At 37.8% G+C, this 19,822-nt stretch overlaps 2 protein-coding genes across 2 annotated transcripts in view; one reads left to right on the top strand and one right to left on the bottom strand.

Moving 5' to 3' along the window:
* Positions 1 to 19,822, bottom strand: part of FBXL13 (F-box and leucine rich repeat protein 13) — a 201,303-nt gene that overhangs the window by 81,818 nt on the left and 99,663 nt on the right. The window contains exon 11 of the mRNA XM_040260768.1: positions 10,035 to 10,164. Within this exon, the coding sequence (XP_040116702.1) occupies positions 10,035 to 10,164 (130 nt within the window). The remainder of the gene's footprint in view (positions 1 to 10,034; positions 10,165 to 19,822) is intronic.
* The window catches only part of LRRC17 (leucine rich repeat containing 17), a 41,131-nt gene continuing 30,934 nt past the window's right edge, over positions 9,626 to 19,822 (top strand). Inside the window, exon 1 of the mRNA XM_040260766.1 lies at positions 9,626 to 10,094. The gene's annotated coding sequence lies outside the window, so the exon portion shown is untranslated. The remainder of the gene's footprint in view (positions 10,095 to 19,822) is intronic.

Raw genomic sequence — 19,822 nt, forward strand, 5'->3', positions numbered from 1 at the left:
AGTTATTTATAAATATTAAATGAGATAATAAATGCAGAGCACATACCTCAACACCTAGTTCATCGTCAATACCCAACAAATGGTACCAATTTTTATTGTTGTTGTTTAGTCGCTAAGTCATGTCCACCTGTTTTGCAACCCCATGGACTGTAGCCCTCCAGGTTCCTCTGTCCTCTGTCCATGGGATTTCCCAGGCAAGAATACTGGCATGGGTTGCCGTTTCCTTCTCCAGGGAATCTTCTCAACCCAGGGATTAAACCCTGCATTAGCAGGCAGAATTAGCAGGTGACTCAGAATACCACTGGATTAAATGGAGTCACCATCCATTAAAATATAGAATAAGGTAAAATATAAGTAAATTATAATTTTTAATTTAGCTGTTACCAATTCATTTTGGTACATAATCTCTTTATTCACAGCTGGTTTAGCTGGTCACATAACTCTTACTGTTCCAATTGCCCTCTATTGATAAACTACCAAATCTGTGCCTCCATTCCCAGCTCTGCTGCAAGGACTGGACTTCCACTTTCAAGTAGTTCTTGTCATTGGCAACTAGATGTATCACAGAAAGCTCAAATTCAGCTTTTCCAAAATAAAATTCATTATTCTTTTTCCCCACTCATACTCCTTTAGTTATCTTAGTTAATCATCTTATAGAAACACAAAATCCTAAAGCTGAAAAAGATCTCAGAGATCTAGCCTAACCTAGCCATTCTACAAAAGAGGGAACTGAAGCAGAAAAACCACGTAACTTCCCAGGGTTGCACAGGTGCTTATGTGGCATAGCAAAGGCTAGATGGGGGTCTCTTAACTTTAGTTTGGGGCTCCATTCACCATCCCAGTACATTCTGCTTATGAGGGAGAGAGAATGAGATTGCTCTGCTTATGCAATCTCTGTGCCATTTGGCTAATACAGTCATCTCTGGAGGTGCCTCCGCAGCTTTCTCCCACTTCTACCACAAACCCCAGGGGTGAATAAGTAAGACCTTCCATGATCTTTGCCTCTCTGAAAGGGGAGGTTGGAATTTATGTAGCGTAGAGAGAACCGAAATGACCTTAGAATCTTCTAGTTTGCAGTTTACACAGTCCACCTTTAAGATTCATGAGTCTCAGAGAGATTTAATAGTATAAGAACTACTGATAAACCTCTGTTGCTATATTGAGTATTCTAAAATCATTTGAACATTTCTGGGATGCTATCCCTTTTCATTTTTGTTGACTTGCATAATAACTGAAAAACAGTTGATGAAACCATAACTTTCACTGTAATATTTTGTAGTTTCCTAGGCTCTTTTCTCCCAGTAAATCTGAAGAAATATCAGGCTCAGCTCTTACCAAGAAAAGATAATCAGACTTTGCTCTAGCAAGTTACCAGCTTCTCAGACACCTAATGAGTGTCCTGAGCTTCTCCCTGAAGAACTTGCTAACCATGCTCTGAAATCGGCTGCAGTTTCATTCATTCATTCATGAAACGTTGATCAGTCTTACTATGTGTCAGGTATTTATGATATACTTAGGATACAGGTACAGATAATCAGGCTCAGTCCTGGCCATAAGGAGCTCACAATGGGGCAGAGAGCAGACAAATAATCAGACCATCAAATACATAGAGAACACTTACTGGAAGTGGAATGAAGAGATCTTAACCCAGATGGGTTTGGGGAAAGGAGGGGTCAGTGAAGGGTTCCTGGAGAAGGTTGTCATTGAACAGAGCCTCAAAGGATATATGAAATTAACCTGATGAATGGGGAAATGAGACAGCATGAGGGTATTTAGGCAGAAGGCCAAAAGTGAGCCTAGTGAAAGTGTTTAGGCTGGATGGAAATGAAGAACAGAGGAGCAGAGAGGCAGAAACTATTATAAGCCCTCTTGCTCGCTGGTTTACCTTAAATCTGAAAATCTTAAATCTGTACCTTGGCCCAAACTACCCCCTTTTCATCTGGATCCTTTTCCCACTCCATGTTTAGGGTTACTGGTTTCTGGACATTTGGGTTTCAACCTGAGACTGGCTACAACCTAGCCTTTGTTACCAGCACAACTGTGATCATTCTATGCCTAACTTTCTATATAATGCCATAACCCACTGCTAAACACAATTGGAGAAACAATAAATCTGTAGGAAAGGCAATATCAACATGAGAACCCTTGAAGTAACACACAGAGCAGAGGGTAAAGGAAAAGCATAACCAGTAATCTGCCCTCCTAATTGGCACTTTATCATGTACACATAGGATAGATTTGTCCTTTCCATTAAAACTGTAAATCCTACCCATATTTCTGCTTTGAGATTTTGAAAGAAACAAGTTCACATTTTAGAGAGCTCTGATATGAACATGGAAAACTAATGTGGATCTCTTTGGAGCATTCTGGCTGATGCCTTTTAGTCACTTCTTCATTCATTAGGGGCATATATTAGGTAGACTAGAGCTTCCCTGATAGCTCACTTGGTAAAGAATCTGCCTTCAGTGCAGGAGACCCTGGTTCGATTCCTGGGTCAGGAAGATCCCCTGGAGAAGGGAAAGTCTACCCACTCCAGTATTCTGGCCTGAAGAATTCAGTCTGGCCCCTGTGCAGTCCATGGGGTCGCAAAGAGTTGGACACGACTGAGCAACTTTCACTTTTCATGAAATAGAATTAAAGAAGGTGAGAAGCTGTACAGATAGCTGCAGAGTGTTGGGGGCAAGGAAAATAGCCAGTTTAAAAAACCCAGAGGCAAGAGCTTGTGTGTTGAAAGAACAGCAAGGAAGGCAGTGTGGCTGGAGAGGAGTTGGTAACAGGAAGAATAATAGGAAGTGATGTCAGAGAGACAGTTAGAGAAGGAGGCAGATTACATGGGGTCTTGAAGGTCCTTTCAAGGCTTTTGTTTTATTGAGCAAATAGGAAGACTTGCCAGGCATTTGAACTGAGGGAGTACATAGACTTCGGTTTTCAGAAGACCATTCTAGGTGCTACTTGTTGAAAAGAAACTTAGAGGTTGAAGTGAAAGCAGAGAGACCAGTTAGGAAACTGTCACAGTAATCCAGGCAAGAGATGATGGATTGGATGATGACTTGGATTTGAGTAGTAACTATAGTGGTCAGATCCTGGATAGATTCTGAAGTGATAGTCAACTGGACTTCCTGAAAGAGTGCATGTGGAGTGTGAGAAAAAGAGGAGTTAAGACTGCCATATTAGTTGGCTAGGTATGCTATAACAAAGGACCACAAACTGGTGGCTTAAATAAGAGCAATTTGTTATCCAGCAGTTCTGGAGGCTAAAAGGTCCAAGATCAGTGTTGGGGTGTTGGTTCATTCAGTGTGAGGGAAGGATATGGTTCAAGCTCCTCTCCTTGGTTTGTAGATGGCTGTCTTCATGTTTACATGACACTCTCCAGTATGCATATGTTTGTGTCCAAATTTCCCCAAATTAAAAAAAAAAAAAAGACATCAGTCACACTGGATCAGGGCCCACCCTAATGATATCATCTTAACTAATTGCATCTGCAATGACATCATTTCCAAGTAAGTTCACATTCTAAGATACTAGGGGTTAGGAATTCCACATATTAATTTGGAGGGGATACAATTCAGTCTGTAACAGATGAATTCAAGACTTTTGGCCTAAGCATTTGTAAACATGGAGCTGTCATTAACTAAGATAGGGAAGGCCAAAGGAGGAGCAAGGAGTTATTTTTTAGAGCAGAGACTTTTTTTTTTAGATATGAATCTAAAATTTGAGAGAGAAGCCTGGATTGAAGATACATATTATCTTTCATTATATGTGTCTATGTCTATGCATATATATATATGTGTGTGTATGTATATAAATGTATACACATATATACATGTATTCTCTATATAACATATATATGTACTCATATACATATATACTCCTATAAGCATATATACTTAAATATGTATATATGCATATATAAACATACTCTTATATACATACATTACATACATGTATGTGTATATGTGCATGTGAACATATATTTGTGTGTGAATGTTACACATATATGATTTCATATGTGTGTGTGTGTGTGTTTGTCATTATAGGTGATATTTAAAGCTATAATCTGTTAATAGGTGACATCACCAAGGGTGTGATGTGAAGAAAGGTAGAAACAAGCTGAACTTTGAGGCTCCCTGTGATTAAGAGGTTGAAGAGAAGAGGTGACTTAGAGAAGCACCTTAAGAAACATTGTCAAAAATCGAAAAGAGAGTGAGAGCTATAGCACAATACAATTTATGAGAATTAATATCCACACACAGAACCACAATATAAGAATTTAAAAATACATTAATGTATGTATATTAATGTATTCTTTTTTGTTGCTAGAGGAAGACTTTCATGTTTTGCTCACTTTTTAATTGAAGTATAGTTAAATTACAATATTGTATTAGTTTTAGGTGTATAGCATAGTGATTTAGGTTTTCTTGCAAATTATATTCCATTATAAGTTATAAGATAACTGGGTATAATTCCTGTGCTACACAGTAAATCCCTGTTGCTTATCTATTTTATGTACTGTAGTTTCTATCTGTTAATCCATACTCCTAATTTGCCCCTCCTGACCTCCCCTCCCCTTTTATAACCATAAGTTTGTTTTCTGTGTCTGTGAGTCTGTTTCTGTTTTGTATATACACTTATTTTTGTTTTTTTTAGATTCCACATATAAGCTATAACATATAGATTTCTCTTTTCTCTGACTTATTTTACTATATATATATATATAATATACATATAACATACACATGTATATATATGTGTATGTGTGTGTGGGTGTGTATTTGTATACATGAAATTGTTACAGTACCTAAAGAGTTCTGAATGGGTTCTGCTAGAGTCATGTTCTTCCTGGAAAAATTGTAGCAATTGCACATGGAACTTAAGAATGTCTAAGCCTGGACCAAATGATAGTGGCCATTGGAAAACACTGTTAATAATCTAAAAATAATATCCAATAGTGGCTAAGCATTTACTATATGCAGCCATCATTGTAAGCCTCTTATATGTGTCAAATCATTTAATTCATACAAAACACAGGTAGTTACCATTAATAGCATTTTCCCCATTTCACAGATAAGGAAGGTAAGGTATACAGAAAGATTAGGACCTGCCCCAGCCCCATACCTATCAAATAGCAAACTCAGGACTAAAATGCAGGTGCCCCAGAACCCATGCTCCCAATTGGAGAAGGAAATGGCAACCCACTCCAGTGTTCTTGCCTGGAGAATCCCAGGGACAGCAGAGCCTGGTGGGCTACCATCTATGGGGTCACACAGAGTCAGACACGACTGGGGCAACAGCAGCAGCAGCAGCAGCCCCAGAACCCATGCTCCCAATTACTGTGGTATGTTACTTTCATGAGGTCATGACTGACAGCTCCTCAGAACCACAAGAGAAGGGAGAGGAGTGGTTCCTTGAAGCAGAGAATGAGATGCAAAGGAAAATCACTAACATCTCATATAGTGGTTCATTAGTTTCACTTATTTAACTAAACATTAATCCAAATATTCAACAAGCATCTGATAAACCTCTACCATGAGTGAGGTCATACATCATTCCTTAAGACGTAGAAAAAGATGAATCCATTCACTGTCACCAAATGTCTCCCAGATCATAAATTACAAAGGAGCACAGGAAAGAGTACTGTCTTTACATGATAAAACCATTTTGTCTCCAAAGAGTCTTACCACATTGTATTTAAATATGGTTTTTAAAAATCATTTTATGGTATAAGCTTAGATTTTATAACTTTGAGTAAATAGTAAATATAAAAGCAAACAAATTAAATTTGTTCAATTGATTCAGCCAGAATCATTTTATTAAGTGAATGTAGTTTTTTTTTTTTTTCCTCTTCTGAAAATACTGTAAGGAAAATGTTGTACTCAGGTTCTGAAGAAAAATTTTTTAGAGAAATATACTAATAGGCTTTATTTTTTAGCACCAACTGTGTCAGGAACTTAAGTTACATTATCCCCAATATTCCCCAGTTTGAAAGAAAAATTTTAATTACTTTGAAAAATATTTTAACAGTGGCAGCATATTGAGACAAAAATGCTATCATTCAACAAATATTTATTAAGTGCCTGTGTATGGTCTAATTTTGCCTGGAAATCAAAGAAATACAAATTGAAAATATTATATATATATATATATATATATAAAACTTGAATTGACAAGTATTTTATATAGAATATATTTATGAAGATAGCAAACTATTTTACATTCATCATAAATGTAAATTGAGAGTCTTTGTAGAGCACGGACAACCTTAAAAATAACCTCTGATCATTTCATTTCTAAAAATTTGTATCCCAAATTATAAACACATATGCTAAGATATGGCTACAATAATTTTCCTCAGAGATTATTTATGATAGCCAAAAAAAAGGTAAACCAGGAAAAAGAATTGTAGGCCAGTAATGAATGGTTAAATATAAATTGGTGTTTTGATACAATGGAATACTATTATAACTCTTAAAAGTAAGTTACAGGAAAATATTTAATAGGATAAAGACATGGAATAATGAAAGATATGTGTACTATATAATCCTTTTCAATTCAAAAGAAGTCTAGACATGCATAGCATAAAGACCCTGAAATCCTAGTAGTGTTGATTATTTCTGGATGGTGAGTTTTCAGGTAATTTAATTTTTTTCTTTGCAGAGGATAGTGAGAGAGCTCACTGCAGCACCCCTATCACAATTCAGGCCAAGGGCGAGCAGAGGTTTTTCCAAAGAGAAGAAACTGGGCAGAGGCATTACTTCAGCCACATCAATGATGATAACGTGTAGGCGAACATGTAAGTGCTAGTATTCATTAGGAAACCAGTCATATAATTTAATGCACCCTATAGTGTTTATCCAATCCCGTAAGACTGTAGAATATTTCTAAAGCATATGTAATTGATTTTCACTTTTCTTTGTAGTTCTCCTTCATCCACTTATTTATTTTTTCTAACACGTATGGTTCAAATACTTTCACAATATTATATAAATACATCTTTCCTTGTTTGGGCGGCCATGACTACATTAACATTTAGCTCTTGACATATTTTGTTTATGTTAATCCAGAGTTTCCAAAGACAGAGATGCTGTTTTACTCATCACAGTGCCCAGTATGCAGCAGGCACTCAGTAAACACGAGTGAAAAACATTTAGTCATAAGCTTCTATTCTCAACTCTTTTTGTTTTATTAGGACATTTTTCCTTGGTCAGATATATTAACACATGTCTTCATAGCACAAAATTCCAAACATATAAAAAGAAACTACATTTTAGTTTCCAAGGGACGAACCTATAAAACCTGTGAATAGTCAGCTTTCCTTCTTTGAAACCATTTTGTATTGTCATACCAATGCAATTAGACCAGGTAGGGTGAAACTATCCTCACAGGTAGGTAGATGGAGCCAGGAAAGTAGATGAAACCACCTCAAAAGACTTCATAAGTCCCTTGGGCGCAGTAACTTCCAAAATACACTGATTCATCCTGAAGTTATAGCAGCAGCCATTATTAAAATATCTATGGTTCATAATGAGCCCATTTCTTACAAAGTTTCAAATGGTAAAATTTCCAGTGCCTGACAACTAGGGTTAAATCTCTGTTTGCTGTTAAATTATTAAGTGAACAAAGGGAAATGGAATATAGATAAATAAAAAATGAACACCCTAACATTATTTTGCATGATGTGAAATACTAACATCATTGTGGTTTGAGAATTACAAATTAAGGATCATTTAGGAAACAAAATCTATTCTTGATACATTCAGACCAAACTCAAACACCTACTAAGACAGGCAGGCAATGCAGTGAAGTGGTAACTGTCCCAGAGTAAGTGCATGTTTGGACATTACTGAGTGGAGGAGAGGGCGGTAAACTGAGGAGAGGGCTCCACTTCAAAGGGGTGAGGCTGACTCTGTTCCAGCCCCTTTTACCATGTGGGAATGCAGGCCCAAGTTTGCTAGTTCTTATGTATTTTTTTAAGAGAAGCTTAAAGTCTAGATTTTTATTTGAAAACTCCAAAATTCCAAATGTTGGCTCAAAATTTAAAGACAGACTATATCTATATGTTTTGCATAAATATCTGGCCAGAAAGTCATCAGTCTGAAACCTCTGACTTTGAGCTGTGTTTGAAAATATTTAACCTTCGGACATGTTTATGTGTGTTTGTGTGTCTATGCATGTATTTGTGTTGTTGCTACAATAATTACTTGGTGGAAACTGAGAAGAAAAAGGAGTTATGTCACACTGTGAGGAGGGTTCTGAAGCACTGAGATGAGTTAGACACTACTGTATATAAAATAGAAAACTAATAAGAACCTACTGTATAGCACAGGAAACTCTACTCAATACTCTATAATGACCTATGTGGGAAAAGAATCTAAAAAAGAGTAGATACATGCATATGTATAATTGATTCACTTTGCTGTACAACACTGTAAATCAACTATAGTCCAGTAAAATTTAATTTTAAAAGAAGGACTAAAGGAGGTATCTTTCAGGGAGAGATTGATCAGTGGGATGTGTCAAAAGCATATTGGGTTATTTCTGAATTTGCAAATATTCTCCCTTTGTGATCAGGCCATCTGTGTTTGCTGACATTCATATCCAAGTTAGGCCCCCATCAATCCACAGAGACTGAGAGATACAGATGCTCTCTCTCTTGATGATTACACATCAAAGGCTGGCTCCCAGATCCTTGAGGAAGACATTCATGGGTTGTAAAACAGGTAAGAAACTTCTTAAGAAGTTGACATCTCAAAGGGAGCAAAAACAGAATGTACAACTGCAAGTTTTCTAAAGTAAGAAAAAGGAGGTCAAGGATTCAGGGTCAGAATCTGGAGGGAACATTAAGGCCTTCTTGATCATAGAGTGGCAGATGTCGATGCTTAGCAAACTATTGACATATCAGTAGATTGGATTTAAACAAATGCAAACTCTAGCCTTGCAGCCCTAGCTTAGCATCCTTTCCCCTACTTCCTCCCCAATGCCTAGGGCACCAGGAAACCATGATATGCCAGTCGTGGTGGCTAAGTAAGATTTCTGTCGATTCAAGAACTTGGAGGAGAAATCCATTCTGTCCCTGTATTCTTTCCAGGAATACCTGCTTATAGCAGTACCAGTATGTTTTTACCAGCTGTGCAATCCTGAGAAGCTTGGTCTTTTCATCTAAATAAGCTATAGTGCACAGCATTTGTATGAGCAGTAAATGTGATATGTATGAAACACTCAACATGGTGCCTGGTATATAGTAACAGTTCTCATTTGTGTCATTATATTATTTTCATAGAATGATGACCATACTATGACACTAATAGCAAGACACAGAGAGGTGGAAGAAAAGTTAAATGAATGGTGACTTAAATCTAACAAAACAGAGCAGAAGAAACTATCAAGGAGGCAGGAACTGCTTCCACCATGCCATGCCATACCCTTCACAATTCCACACTATTTTCTGCCCAGGTTTCTTAGTCTTGTTCCTTCAGACTTAAATATTTCCCCATGTAGACCTCAAATCTTCATGTTATTTAGCCCAAGGATATAATGCAATTAAAAAAAATCATTATCTTTGTTGTATTTCCTTTCTCACATTTATCACTTGTAGCATTTTACCTAATACTATTTACTCTCAGAGTCCATGTGGAAGCAAACTAACTTTTCAGGAAGTTCTTTGCAAATTCTCCCCACCCTCTCCCCCAAATATTTTTCTTTGTTTGTATCTTGGTAGCAATTCTAAAAAGTTTTCAAGATTTGGACTCTGCTATCATAATTGTGCACAGAGTATCTACACAGAAGTGGTCTGCTTCATCATCCAATGAGCTCTGCCTCTTCGTGGATGTGACACTCCAATGGAGGGAAGCCAAGAGCCTATAGTAGCAATCCTGGGCAAAATTTAAGCAGCTGTGTTCATGTAATTCAAAACCTCTGAAAAGTGTGCTGCAGTCCGTGCACAGCGTTAGTATAACATGAGGGCTGGGGCTGGATGCAGCCCGTTCTCTGGAGGACTTCTTTGCCTGCTGCAGGAAAGAGAAGGCTGAAAGACAAACCTGGGTGCAGCCGGAAAGGTCCAGATAGATGAGCTTGTGGCATCCGTGCCCCAAATTCAGGTACTGTAAACCTTTGTCTGTGAACTTTCTGCAGTAAGCCAAACTAAGATTCTGTAAATTGTAGAAGTACCTGAGAAGACAGGGAGAGAGAAGAGAGGAAGGAAAGTGATTATACTTAAGCTGTTTCCTCACATCTTTGTTAAGCCACTGTGACAAAGAGAAGTAAAGCTGTAAATTAATCTTTTCTCCTTGCAGCTATTCAAGAGTTGAACTTTATTGTTAATTCTCTTCCTGTTAAGGAGATTGCAGTAGCATATCAGATAATGCATAATCACATTTCAAATGAAAATAAAGATTTGTCTAGATTTTTAAGAAAACCGATTGGGATAAAGCTTTGGGGGCGGGGGAGGTCTGTGCATTCAAATTGTTTGCAAGTTAGTTTGTGTTTGAAAGCAGTTTCAGTTTGTGTTATTGTTGCATTTAGCTTTTATATTGGAGCTTGGAAATAACAATGCAAATGTCTAGGACAAACTCTTTGTAAACATTTAAATGGTGATTAACTGTTACATGAGAGTTAGGATTTGGGGCAGAGAGGAGGCAAAATTAAACATAATAGGCTCTTAAAATGGACATAGTAAGCAAATGGCTTGAACAAATAGATTTGCATGTGCATGAGTTTCTAAGTAACAGTTTCATTATTATAACTAAAGAAAGACTGGCTGATACACAGAGCTTAAAAGTGGATTAAGAACAGTCTGCAAATATGTGGGCAACATATGAGAGGAATAAAACCATATTAGAGGCTATAAATCTCACTGGAGTTGCAACAGATTAACTATGGCATTACCACCATAACCAAAATGAGAGCTTTCAGGAAAAAGGACCGTCTTTAGGACAACTCTCTGCAAGATTCACAGTTTGAGGATACTCTATGGGCAACTTTCAAAGCCCTCCTAAGCCTGGCATTTTTTAAAAGTGCAAGAACTCTCACTTCTGCTCTTGTAATAGAATTAAACAACATGCTCTTGGCTTGTGATCTGCAGCAGTTTAACAGTGAACTAGAAAGCAAAAAGAACAAAAAGTAGGAGGAAAATGCCTTTCTGTCCCTCAAAAGCCCACAGATGACTAATAAAGTTTACTTTCACATAAATGGGAAATTAGATATGCAAGCTTTGATCATTAATCAGATTTATTTCCCAAATCTGAAAATATCATATGCTATAATTCATATTCCATAGCAGATTATTTGACTCACACACATTTCCCCCTGGTAATGGCTATTTCCATGAGATTCAGTAGAACAGAGAGGGAAGTCTTCTGGATTCCCCAGTGGCTGGGTGGGCAGGGATCTGAAGGAGAAAGCAGCACTAACATCCCAAAGACATGACCCTTCTGGGGCCCTTGAGAGCATTGCCAAAGTTTTAGAAATGCTTTATCTTCCTCTCCCTGAATTATACCCCTGTGATTCAACTAAGTAAAGTACAATTTTCTTGGGGGGGTTGTCATTCCTAAGAACTTCTTTGCTCTCCAATTTGGAGAAAGGAATAGTGAGGCAGGCAGCATGACACAATGGAAAATACACAGGGTGTTGGAATCTGACCAAACTGGATTTGAATCCCAGCCCTGATACTTACTGCAACTGCCCCTTAACTGCTCAGAGGCTGTTTCCACATTTATTAAGTGGAGATTATAGCATTATCATTTTTTCAACCCTGACCAACTGTGGGGCCTCCAGCTTTCCTGAACCTTAGTTTTCTGTAATATGAACGTAACGTATCTGCTTTTTCCTCTTAATAAAGATGTGACAATTACATAAGAATGTATATATAATAGTATTATATTGAGGGTGATTTTTGATGATTAAAATCAGCAGGGATATGGTAGAACCTTTAAAAATACATATATTGTTATTATTGCTACTACTGTCTCAAATAATACATATGAATTATTCTTACAAAGTTTGACCTATCTTTTTTCCATTTAATGGAATAGGTACTTACCTGACAATAGTGGTGCATACTAATTTGAAGAGTTTGAGGGCCTCGTATTCCGTCTGTACCCTGTTTCAGTCATGGTGGTAAAACCATGTGTAGTCTGTTAACCCCAGTGAGATTGATAGTCTGCTGTACTTTCTATTCCTCCATCTGTTGCCCATGCATTTGCAGACTGTTCTTCCTAACCTATCTTTAAGCTCTGTACATCAATCAGTCTTTCTTTAGGTATAATAATGAAACCATTACTTACACAATCATGCATATTCAAATATATTCAAGTCTGATCCAAGTCTATTTTTCAGTTTCTTTAAGTGTATATGATCCATTAACAAATACCAAAAATGAGAATTGAACAAGCAGCTTTTAACTTTTTTGTCTGTCACAGATACTTTTGGATCTATAGCCCCTTTGTCAGCATAATGTTTTCAATGTATAAAATAAAATACAATTACAAAGGCAGCCAATTTTATCCAAAGATATTAAAATATTTTTAAAAACCAAATGAGTGAAATAATGTATATGCTTCTTTATTAACATGTTAAACAACAACATCTAGTGACAAGTCTATTAACTACAATGCTTTTGAAGCAGTACTGAGTACCAATGATAATTTTAAATATTTCTAACAGCTATAGGAAAATACATGTGATGAGAAAATAATTGTGATTTGTATGAGTGAAAGAGTCCCAGGGACTGCTAATACTACCCTGAATTTTTTAAATCTATATTTCAGTTAGAGCTTAGTGAAAATAGAGATTTTTTTTTTTCTCCTATCAAAATTTATGGAACCCCTGATTTCCATTCATGATCTTCTTGGAGGATCCACTGACCCCAGGTTTGGCAAAAGAGTCATTTAATTAAACTAAATGATTCTGAGATTAAGTCAAGATCTGTCTCTTCAAAGTGGAACCTTATGGGAACCATCAGTTTGAAAGTAAAACACAAATCTTGAGTGGCTCCGTTAGCCTTTCTAGGCTTTTATGGTGCCGCAGACTTAGAGCTTTGGGGGATGAGAAAAATATTGGTTGACAGTGAAATCACACTTGGCAAATTTTATGCAATATTGCCACTTTTTATCCTGAATTTTGGGAAAGAAATGTGTCCCTTGTATGAGTAAGATCTGGTTCATCATTTTTCCAATCCAGAGATGACTTTATAATTCTAATTACACTTGAGGCAGTGTTTTCAGACAATGTTTTCTAATTATTTGATAACTTTTTCTTATGTGTGTGGGGAAGGTTCTCTTTGTGATCTGTTTTTCTACTGTTACTATAATCTTTAAGACATCACAGTTCTTACAGAAACTAGAGAGATCGCTGTTTCTTTTTTCTTTGGGTTCTTTATCCATTAAAGAATTGAGGCCCTCTGTGTTAGATCTTCAACACCTGAGGGTAGCTATTACTAGAAGGAATGTAGAATTCTGTATTTAAATTAACATTTTTCTGAAAAATCTCAACACAAGGTCCAGTCTGTAAAAGAGAGTATTTGCATATAGATTCTTTTGAGTTGAGTACTGGACTTGGTCTTGCAGAGGCAGTTTTTTAATAGAATTCCTGCAGAAAATCCAAATGCAGTGACTTGACCTCCTATTTATAGGGTGGACCCTAAGGATTTCCAGTCACAGCCACAGCTTACTGTCTACCCCACTCTAATGAACAGTGGCGAGACTATATAACATGAGAGTAGTTGTCAATAAGAAGTTGCCAGTCAATTTAAGGGTTGATTCATCTATAGGAAAAATAGACATCATGCTTCTATAGCATGTAAGACTCCATTAAGAAGCAAAGATCATAATATTAATATCTTTACTCACCACTCTCTGCCCAGAATAGTTGGAAATAGCAGTTGATCAATACATAGTGAAAAAGTGAATGAATGCTGCTACTAGAACTCAGGGAGGAATCACTGTGGAGTTCTGATAGATGGTATGACTTGAGATGTAAAGTCTACAGATTAGCAGAAAGAGGAGAAAGGCATTCTAGCTTGTAGAGAAAGGGAAGCATGTAGCAGTCAACTGACCAGAGTTGAGAGTTTCCATTGGAAAACCTAGGCAGATAAGATTGATCAGATAATGATAAAGAACAGTAAAGGAAGAGTCTAGACCTTAAGCATGTCAAAGACATGATAAGACTAAGTTCAGGACAATGCGCCTCACAACATAAGGGAAGAGAGACCAAGGGTGAACCATCTGGATGGTGCACCAAAGGAGGTATTGAGAATGCCACCTCGACTGTGGCAATGGAATAAATGGACAGGGTTTAATTCAGGAGATATTTAAAAGCAAAAAATACTTTGAAATGGGCATGAGCTATGGGCAGCCCTTGTTTTCAACTTTAGAAAAATGAGCAAGTCCCCAAAGAAGTGAGGAAAAATATTCAGATAAAAAACTGGCAAATCACTGTTGCCAAGAAAGGCAAACAAATTACATTTTTCTTTGGAAAGAAACACTAAAGGCACCAAAGAGAGAATGAAAACAGCAACAAACAACACTTCTCTAGTTATTTATAGCTGAAAAAATGTTATTACATACCCAAGCATGATTAAAACAATAGAAAGCAGAGCAGAAATAGAGAATCATTATGAAATGTATTTTTATTATAGATAAGAAAGTCCGTGTACATTTTTTAATATGATGAAAAACATCAGTATCACGTAGCATTTATCCTGAATGTTGTCTCAATAGCAAGAACTAGGAGTTAAAATCAAAACAAAATTCCCATTTTAGGTCCTCTTTTCCTATATGTTGCCCACTAAAGATACAGCTTCATTTGTAAAATAAACATCCTTAAAAAACTAGGCAGAGCTGTACCATTATTTTAAATTTCCTAGAAGAAAAAGTTATCTCAAAGTATGGTTGGAAAAAATGTTTTGAGTTTTAAAAAAAGTGATAATGCTACTCCCAAATCATCTACTTAAGAGTTCAGATTTTCACATATGGATTTATAGATTTTTAAATATGTATCTCTCTCTCCCCTCTCTAGCCACCCCCTGACTCACTTCTATCTATAGATAGATAAAATACATACATACACATATACAATGTACTATATATATAAGCACATTCATACATGCACATATATTCATTCACATACGCACATATATATCTTAATGTAGAATTTCTAAAGAAAACTACTGAGTGATATTCTGTATTGTAGGGCAGAGAATCCTACAGAATTCTTAAAAGGGTCAGAGGCCCTCCACAGTGGTGCTGCTGGAGCTGGCTTGCACTAGCCCATGAGGACCAATTGTTAGCACCTCTTCTCAACTCTACATTCAGTGGCATGGTGGTAGCTTAAAACTGGCCATGATGGAATTATTTATGTCACAGTTCAGTTCACTTCAGTTCAGTCGCTCAGTCATGTCTGACTCTTTGTGACCCCATGAACTGCAGCATGCCAGGCCTCCCTTTCCATCACCAACTCCCGGAGTTCATTCAAACTAATGTCCATCGAGTCAGTGATGCCATCCAGCCATTTCATCCCCTGTCGTCCCCTTCTCCTCCTGCCCCCAATCCCTCCCAACATCAAGGTCTTTTCCAATGAGTCAACTCTTCGCATGAGGTGGCCAGAGTACTGGAGTTTCAGCTTTAGCATCATTCCTTCCAAAGAACACCCAGGGCTGATCTCCTTCAGAATGGACTGGTTGGATCTCCTTCAGAATGGACTGGTTGGATCTCCTTGCAATCCAAGGGACTCTCAAGAGTCTTCTCCAACACCACAGTTCAAAAGCATCAATTCTTCGGTGCTCAGCCTTCTTCACAGTCCAACTCTCACATCCATACATGACTCCTGGAAAAGCCATAGCCTTGACTAGATGGACCTTAGTTGGCAAAGTAATGTCTCTGCTTTTCAATATGCTATCTAGGTAGGTCATAACTTTTCTTCCAAGGAGTAAGCGTCTTTTAATTTCATGGCTGCAATCACCATCTGCAGTGATTTTGGAGGCCCCCAAAATAAAGTCTGACACTGTTTCCCCATCTATTTCCCATGAAGTGATGGGACCAGATGCCATGATCTTCATTTTCTGAATGTTGAGCTTTAAGCCAACTTTTTCGCTCTCCTCTTTCACTTTCATCAAGAGGCATTTTAGTTCCTCTTCACTTTCTGCCATAAGAGTGGTATCATCTGCATATCTGAGGTTATTGATATTTCTCCCAGCAATCTTGATTCCAGCTTGTGATTCTTCCAGCCCAGAGTTTCTCATGATGTACTCTGCATATAAGTTAAATAAGCAGGGTAACAATATACAGCCTTGATGGACTCCTTTTCCTATTTGGAACCAGCCTGTTGTTCCATGTACAGTTCTATCTGTTGCTTCCTAACCTGCATATAGGTTTCTCAAGAGGCAGGTCAGGTGCTCTGATATTCCCATCTCTTTCAGAATTTCCCACAGTTTATTGTGATCCACATAGTCAAAGGCTTTGGCATAGTCAATAAAACAGAAATAGATGTTTTTCTGGAATTCTCTGGCTTTTTCAGTGATCCAGCGGATGTTTGCAATTTGATCTCTGGTTCCTCTGCCTTTTCTAAAACCAGCTTGAACATCAGGAAGTTCACAGTTTACTTATTGCTGAAGCCTGGCTTGGAGAATTTTGAGCATTACTTTACTAGCGTGTGAGATGAGTGCAATTGTGCAGTAGTTTGAGCATTCTTTGACATTGCCTTTCTTTGGGATTGGAATGAAAACTGACCTTTTCCAGTCCTGTGGCCACTGCTGAGTTTTCCAACTTGGCTGGCATATTGAGTGCAACACTTTCACAGCATCATCTTTCAGGATTTGAAATAGCTCAACTGGAATTCCATCACCTTCACTAACTTTGTTCATAGTGATGCTTTCTAAGGCCCACTTGACTTCACATTCCAGGATGTCTGGCTCTAGGTGAGTGATCACACCATTGTGATTATCTTGGTTGTGAAGATCTTTTTTGTACAGTTCTTCTGTATATTCTTGCCACCTATTCTTAATATCTTCTGCTTCTGTTAGGTCCATGCCATTCTGTTTTTTATTGAGCCCATCTTTGCATGAAACCTTCCCTTGGTATCTCTAGTTTTCTTGAAGAGATCTCTAGTCTTTCCCATTCTGTTGTTTTCCTCTATTTCTTTGCATTGATTGCTAAGGAAGGCTTTCTCATCTCTTCTTGCTCTTCTTTGGAACTCTGCATTCAGATGCTTATATCTTTCCTTTTCTCCTTTGCTTTTCGCGTCTCTTCTTTTCACAGCTATTTGTAAGGCCTCCCCAGACAGCCATTTTGCTTTTTTGCATTTCTCTTCCATGGGGATGGTCTTGATCCCTGTCTCCTGTACAGTGTCACAAACCTCATTCCATAGTTCATCAGGCACTCTATCTATCAGATCTAGTCCCTTAAATCTATTTCTCACTTCCACTGTATAATCATGAAGGATTTGATTTAGGTCATATCTGAATGATCTAGTGGTTTTCCCTGTTTTCTTCAATTTGAGTCTGAATTTGGCAATAAGGTCTTCATGATCTGAGCCACAGTCAGCTCCCGGTCTTGTTTCTGCTGACTGTATAGAGCTTCTCCATCTTTGGCTGCAAAGAATATAATCAATCTGATCTTGGTGTTGACCATCTGGTGATGTCCATGTGTAGAGTCTTCTCTTGTGTTGTTGGAAGAGGGTGTTTGCTATGGCCAGTGCGTTCTCTTGGCAAAACTCTATTAGCCTTTGCCCTACTTCATTCCATGTTCCAAGGCCAAATTTGCCTGTTACTCCAGGTGTTTCTTGACTTCCTACTTTTGCATTCCAGTCCCCTATAATGAAAAGGACATCTTTTAGGGTGTTAGTTCTAAAAGGTCTTCATAGAACCATTCAACTTCAGCTTCTTCAGCGTTACTAGTTGGGGCATAGATTTGGATAACTGTGATACTGAATGGTTTGCCTTGGAAACGAACAGAGATCATTCTGTCATGTTTGAGATTGCATCCAAGTACTGCATTTCAGACTCTTTTGTTGACCATGATGGCTACTCCATTTCTTATAAGGGATTCCTGCCCGCAGTAGTAGATATAATGGTCACCTGAGATAAACTCACCCATTCCAGTCCATTTTAGTTCGCGGTTTCCTAGAATGTCGAGGTTCACTCTTGCCATCTCCTGTTTGACCACTTCCAATTTGCCTTGATGCATGGACTTAACATTCCAGTTTCCTTTGCAATATTGCTCTTTACAGCAGCGGACCTTGCTTCTATCACCAGTCACATCCACAACTGGGTATTGTTTTTGCTTTGGCTCCATCCCTTCATTCTTTCTGGAGTTATTTCTCCACTGATCTCCATTAGCATATTGGGCACCTACCGACCTAGGGAGTTCCTCTTTCAGTATCCTATCATTTTGCCTTTTCAATATGTTCATGGGGTTCTCAAGGCAAAAATACTAAAGTGTTTTGCCATTCCCTTCTCCAGTAGACCACATTCTGTCAGACCTCTCCACCATGACCCACCCATCTTGGGTGGCCCCACAGGGCATGGCTTAGTTTCATTGAGTTAGACCAGGCTGTGGTCCATGTGATTAGATTGACTAGTTTTCTGTGATTATGGTTTCAGTGGGTCTGCCCTCTGATGCCCTCTCACAGAAATCAGTAAATCCTACAAATCAAAACATACCTTGACCCCCTACCTCAGCCAGTTATTAAACATTTACTGGAACGCTGCTGTCCTCAGAACACACTTTGAGAACTACTGGTACAGAGAATGCAGTATTGCTGAGAAAACAATGATGAGAGATAAGATGGTAGCTTTAAAGGACTGGAATAAAAATCTGACCTGAAAATGAAAGGAGATTCTTAAGATAAAACATGAACAAATAGGGTTGAAACATTAAAAAAAAAAAAAAAAGTCCATCAGTTAACCCAAATTGAGAGATTGTTTACAAAATAAATAAACAGTGTTCTTCAAGTGTCATAAATAAACAGTATTCTTAAGTGTCAAGGTCATGAGATACAAGGAACAACTGTGGACTGGAACAAACTGGAGAGCACTAAGAGGAAATGACAGCTGAATGTGGTATGGAAGCTTACGCTGGATCCTGGAGCAAAAATAAAAGAACATGAGTGGGAAACTTGATGAAATTTGAATAAAGACTTTCATTAATAGAAAAGTAAAGAGAAAACTATCTCTTTTTTAGTTGAGAATATTAGTTTTAATGTCCAAGAGGTTTAGCTGAGAAAATTAGTTTTAATGTCCAAAATATTTACTATGTCCCAGGAAAAATTAATAAAAAGAACACAAGTTTGAAAAATGTTTTTAATTTCTCAGAGAAAAGGAATTTCCTGCCAGCATCTTGGCAGAAAAAAAAAATAGATTACCAACAAAAGAAGAGAAAAATCAGGCTGGCTTTAGACTTTTCTTTAACTTGAAATAGTGAAGATTATGGAGCAGCATTTGTAGGGTTTTAAGGCTATAGTTTTTCCAGTAGTCATATATGGATGTGAGAGTTGGACTGTGAAGAAGGCTGAGCACTGAAGAATTGATGCTTTTGAACTGTGGTGTTGGAGAAGACTCTTGAGAGTCCCTTGGACTGCAAGGAGATCCAACCAGTCCATTCTGAAGGAGATCAGTCCTGGGTGTTCTTTGGAAGGAATGATGCCAAAGCTGAAACTCCAGTACTTTGGCCACCTCATGCGAAGAGTTGACTCATTGGAAAAGACTCTGATGCTGGGAGGTTTGGAAGCAGGAGGAGAAGGGCACGATAGAGGATGAGATGGGTGGATGGCATCACTGACTCCATGGACGTGAATCTGAGTGAACTCCAGGAGTTAGTGATGGACAGGGAGGCCT

Source organism: Oryx dammah, unplaced genomic scaffold (genome assembly GCF_014754425.2).
Source record: "Oryx dammah isolate SB20612 unplaced genomic scaffold, SCBI_Odam_1.1 HiC_scaffold_18, whole genome shotgun sequence".
Lineage (NCBI taxonomy): Eukaryota > Metazoa > Chordata > Mammalia > Artiodactyla > Bovidae > Oryx > Oryx dammah.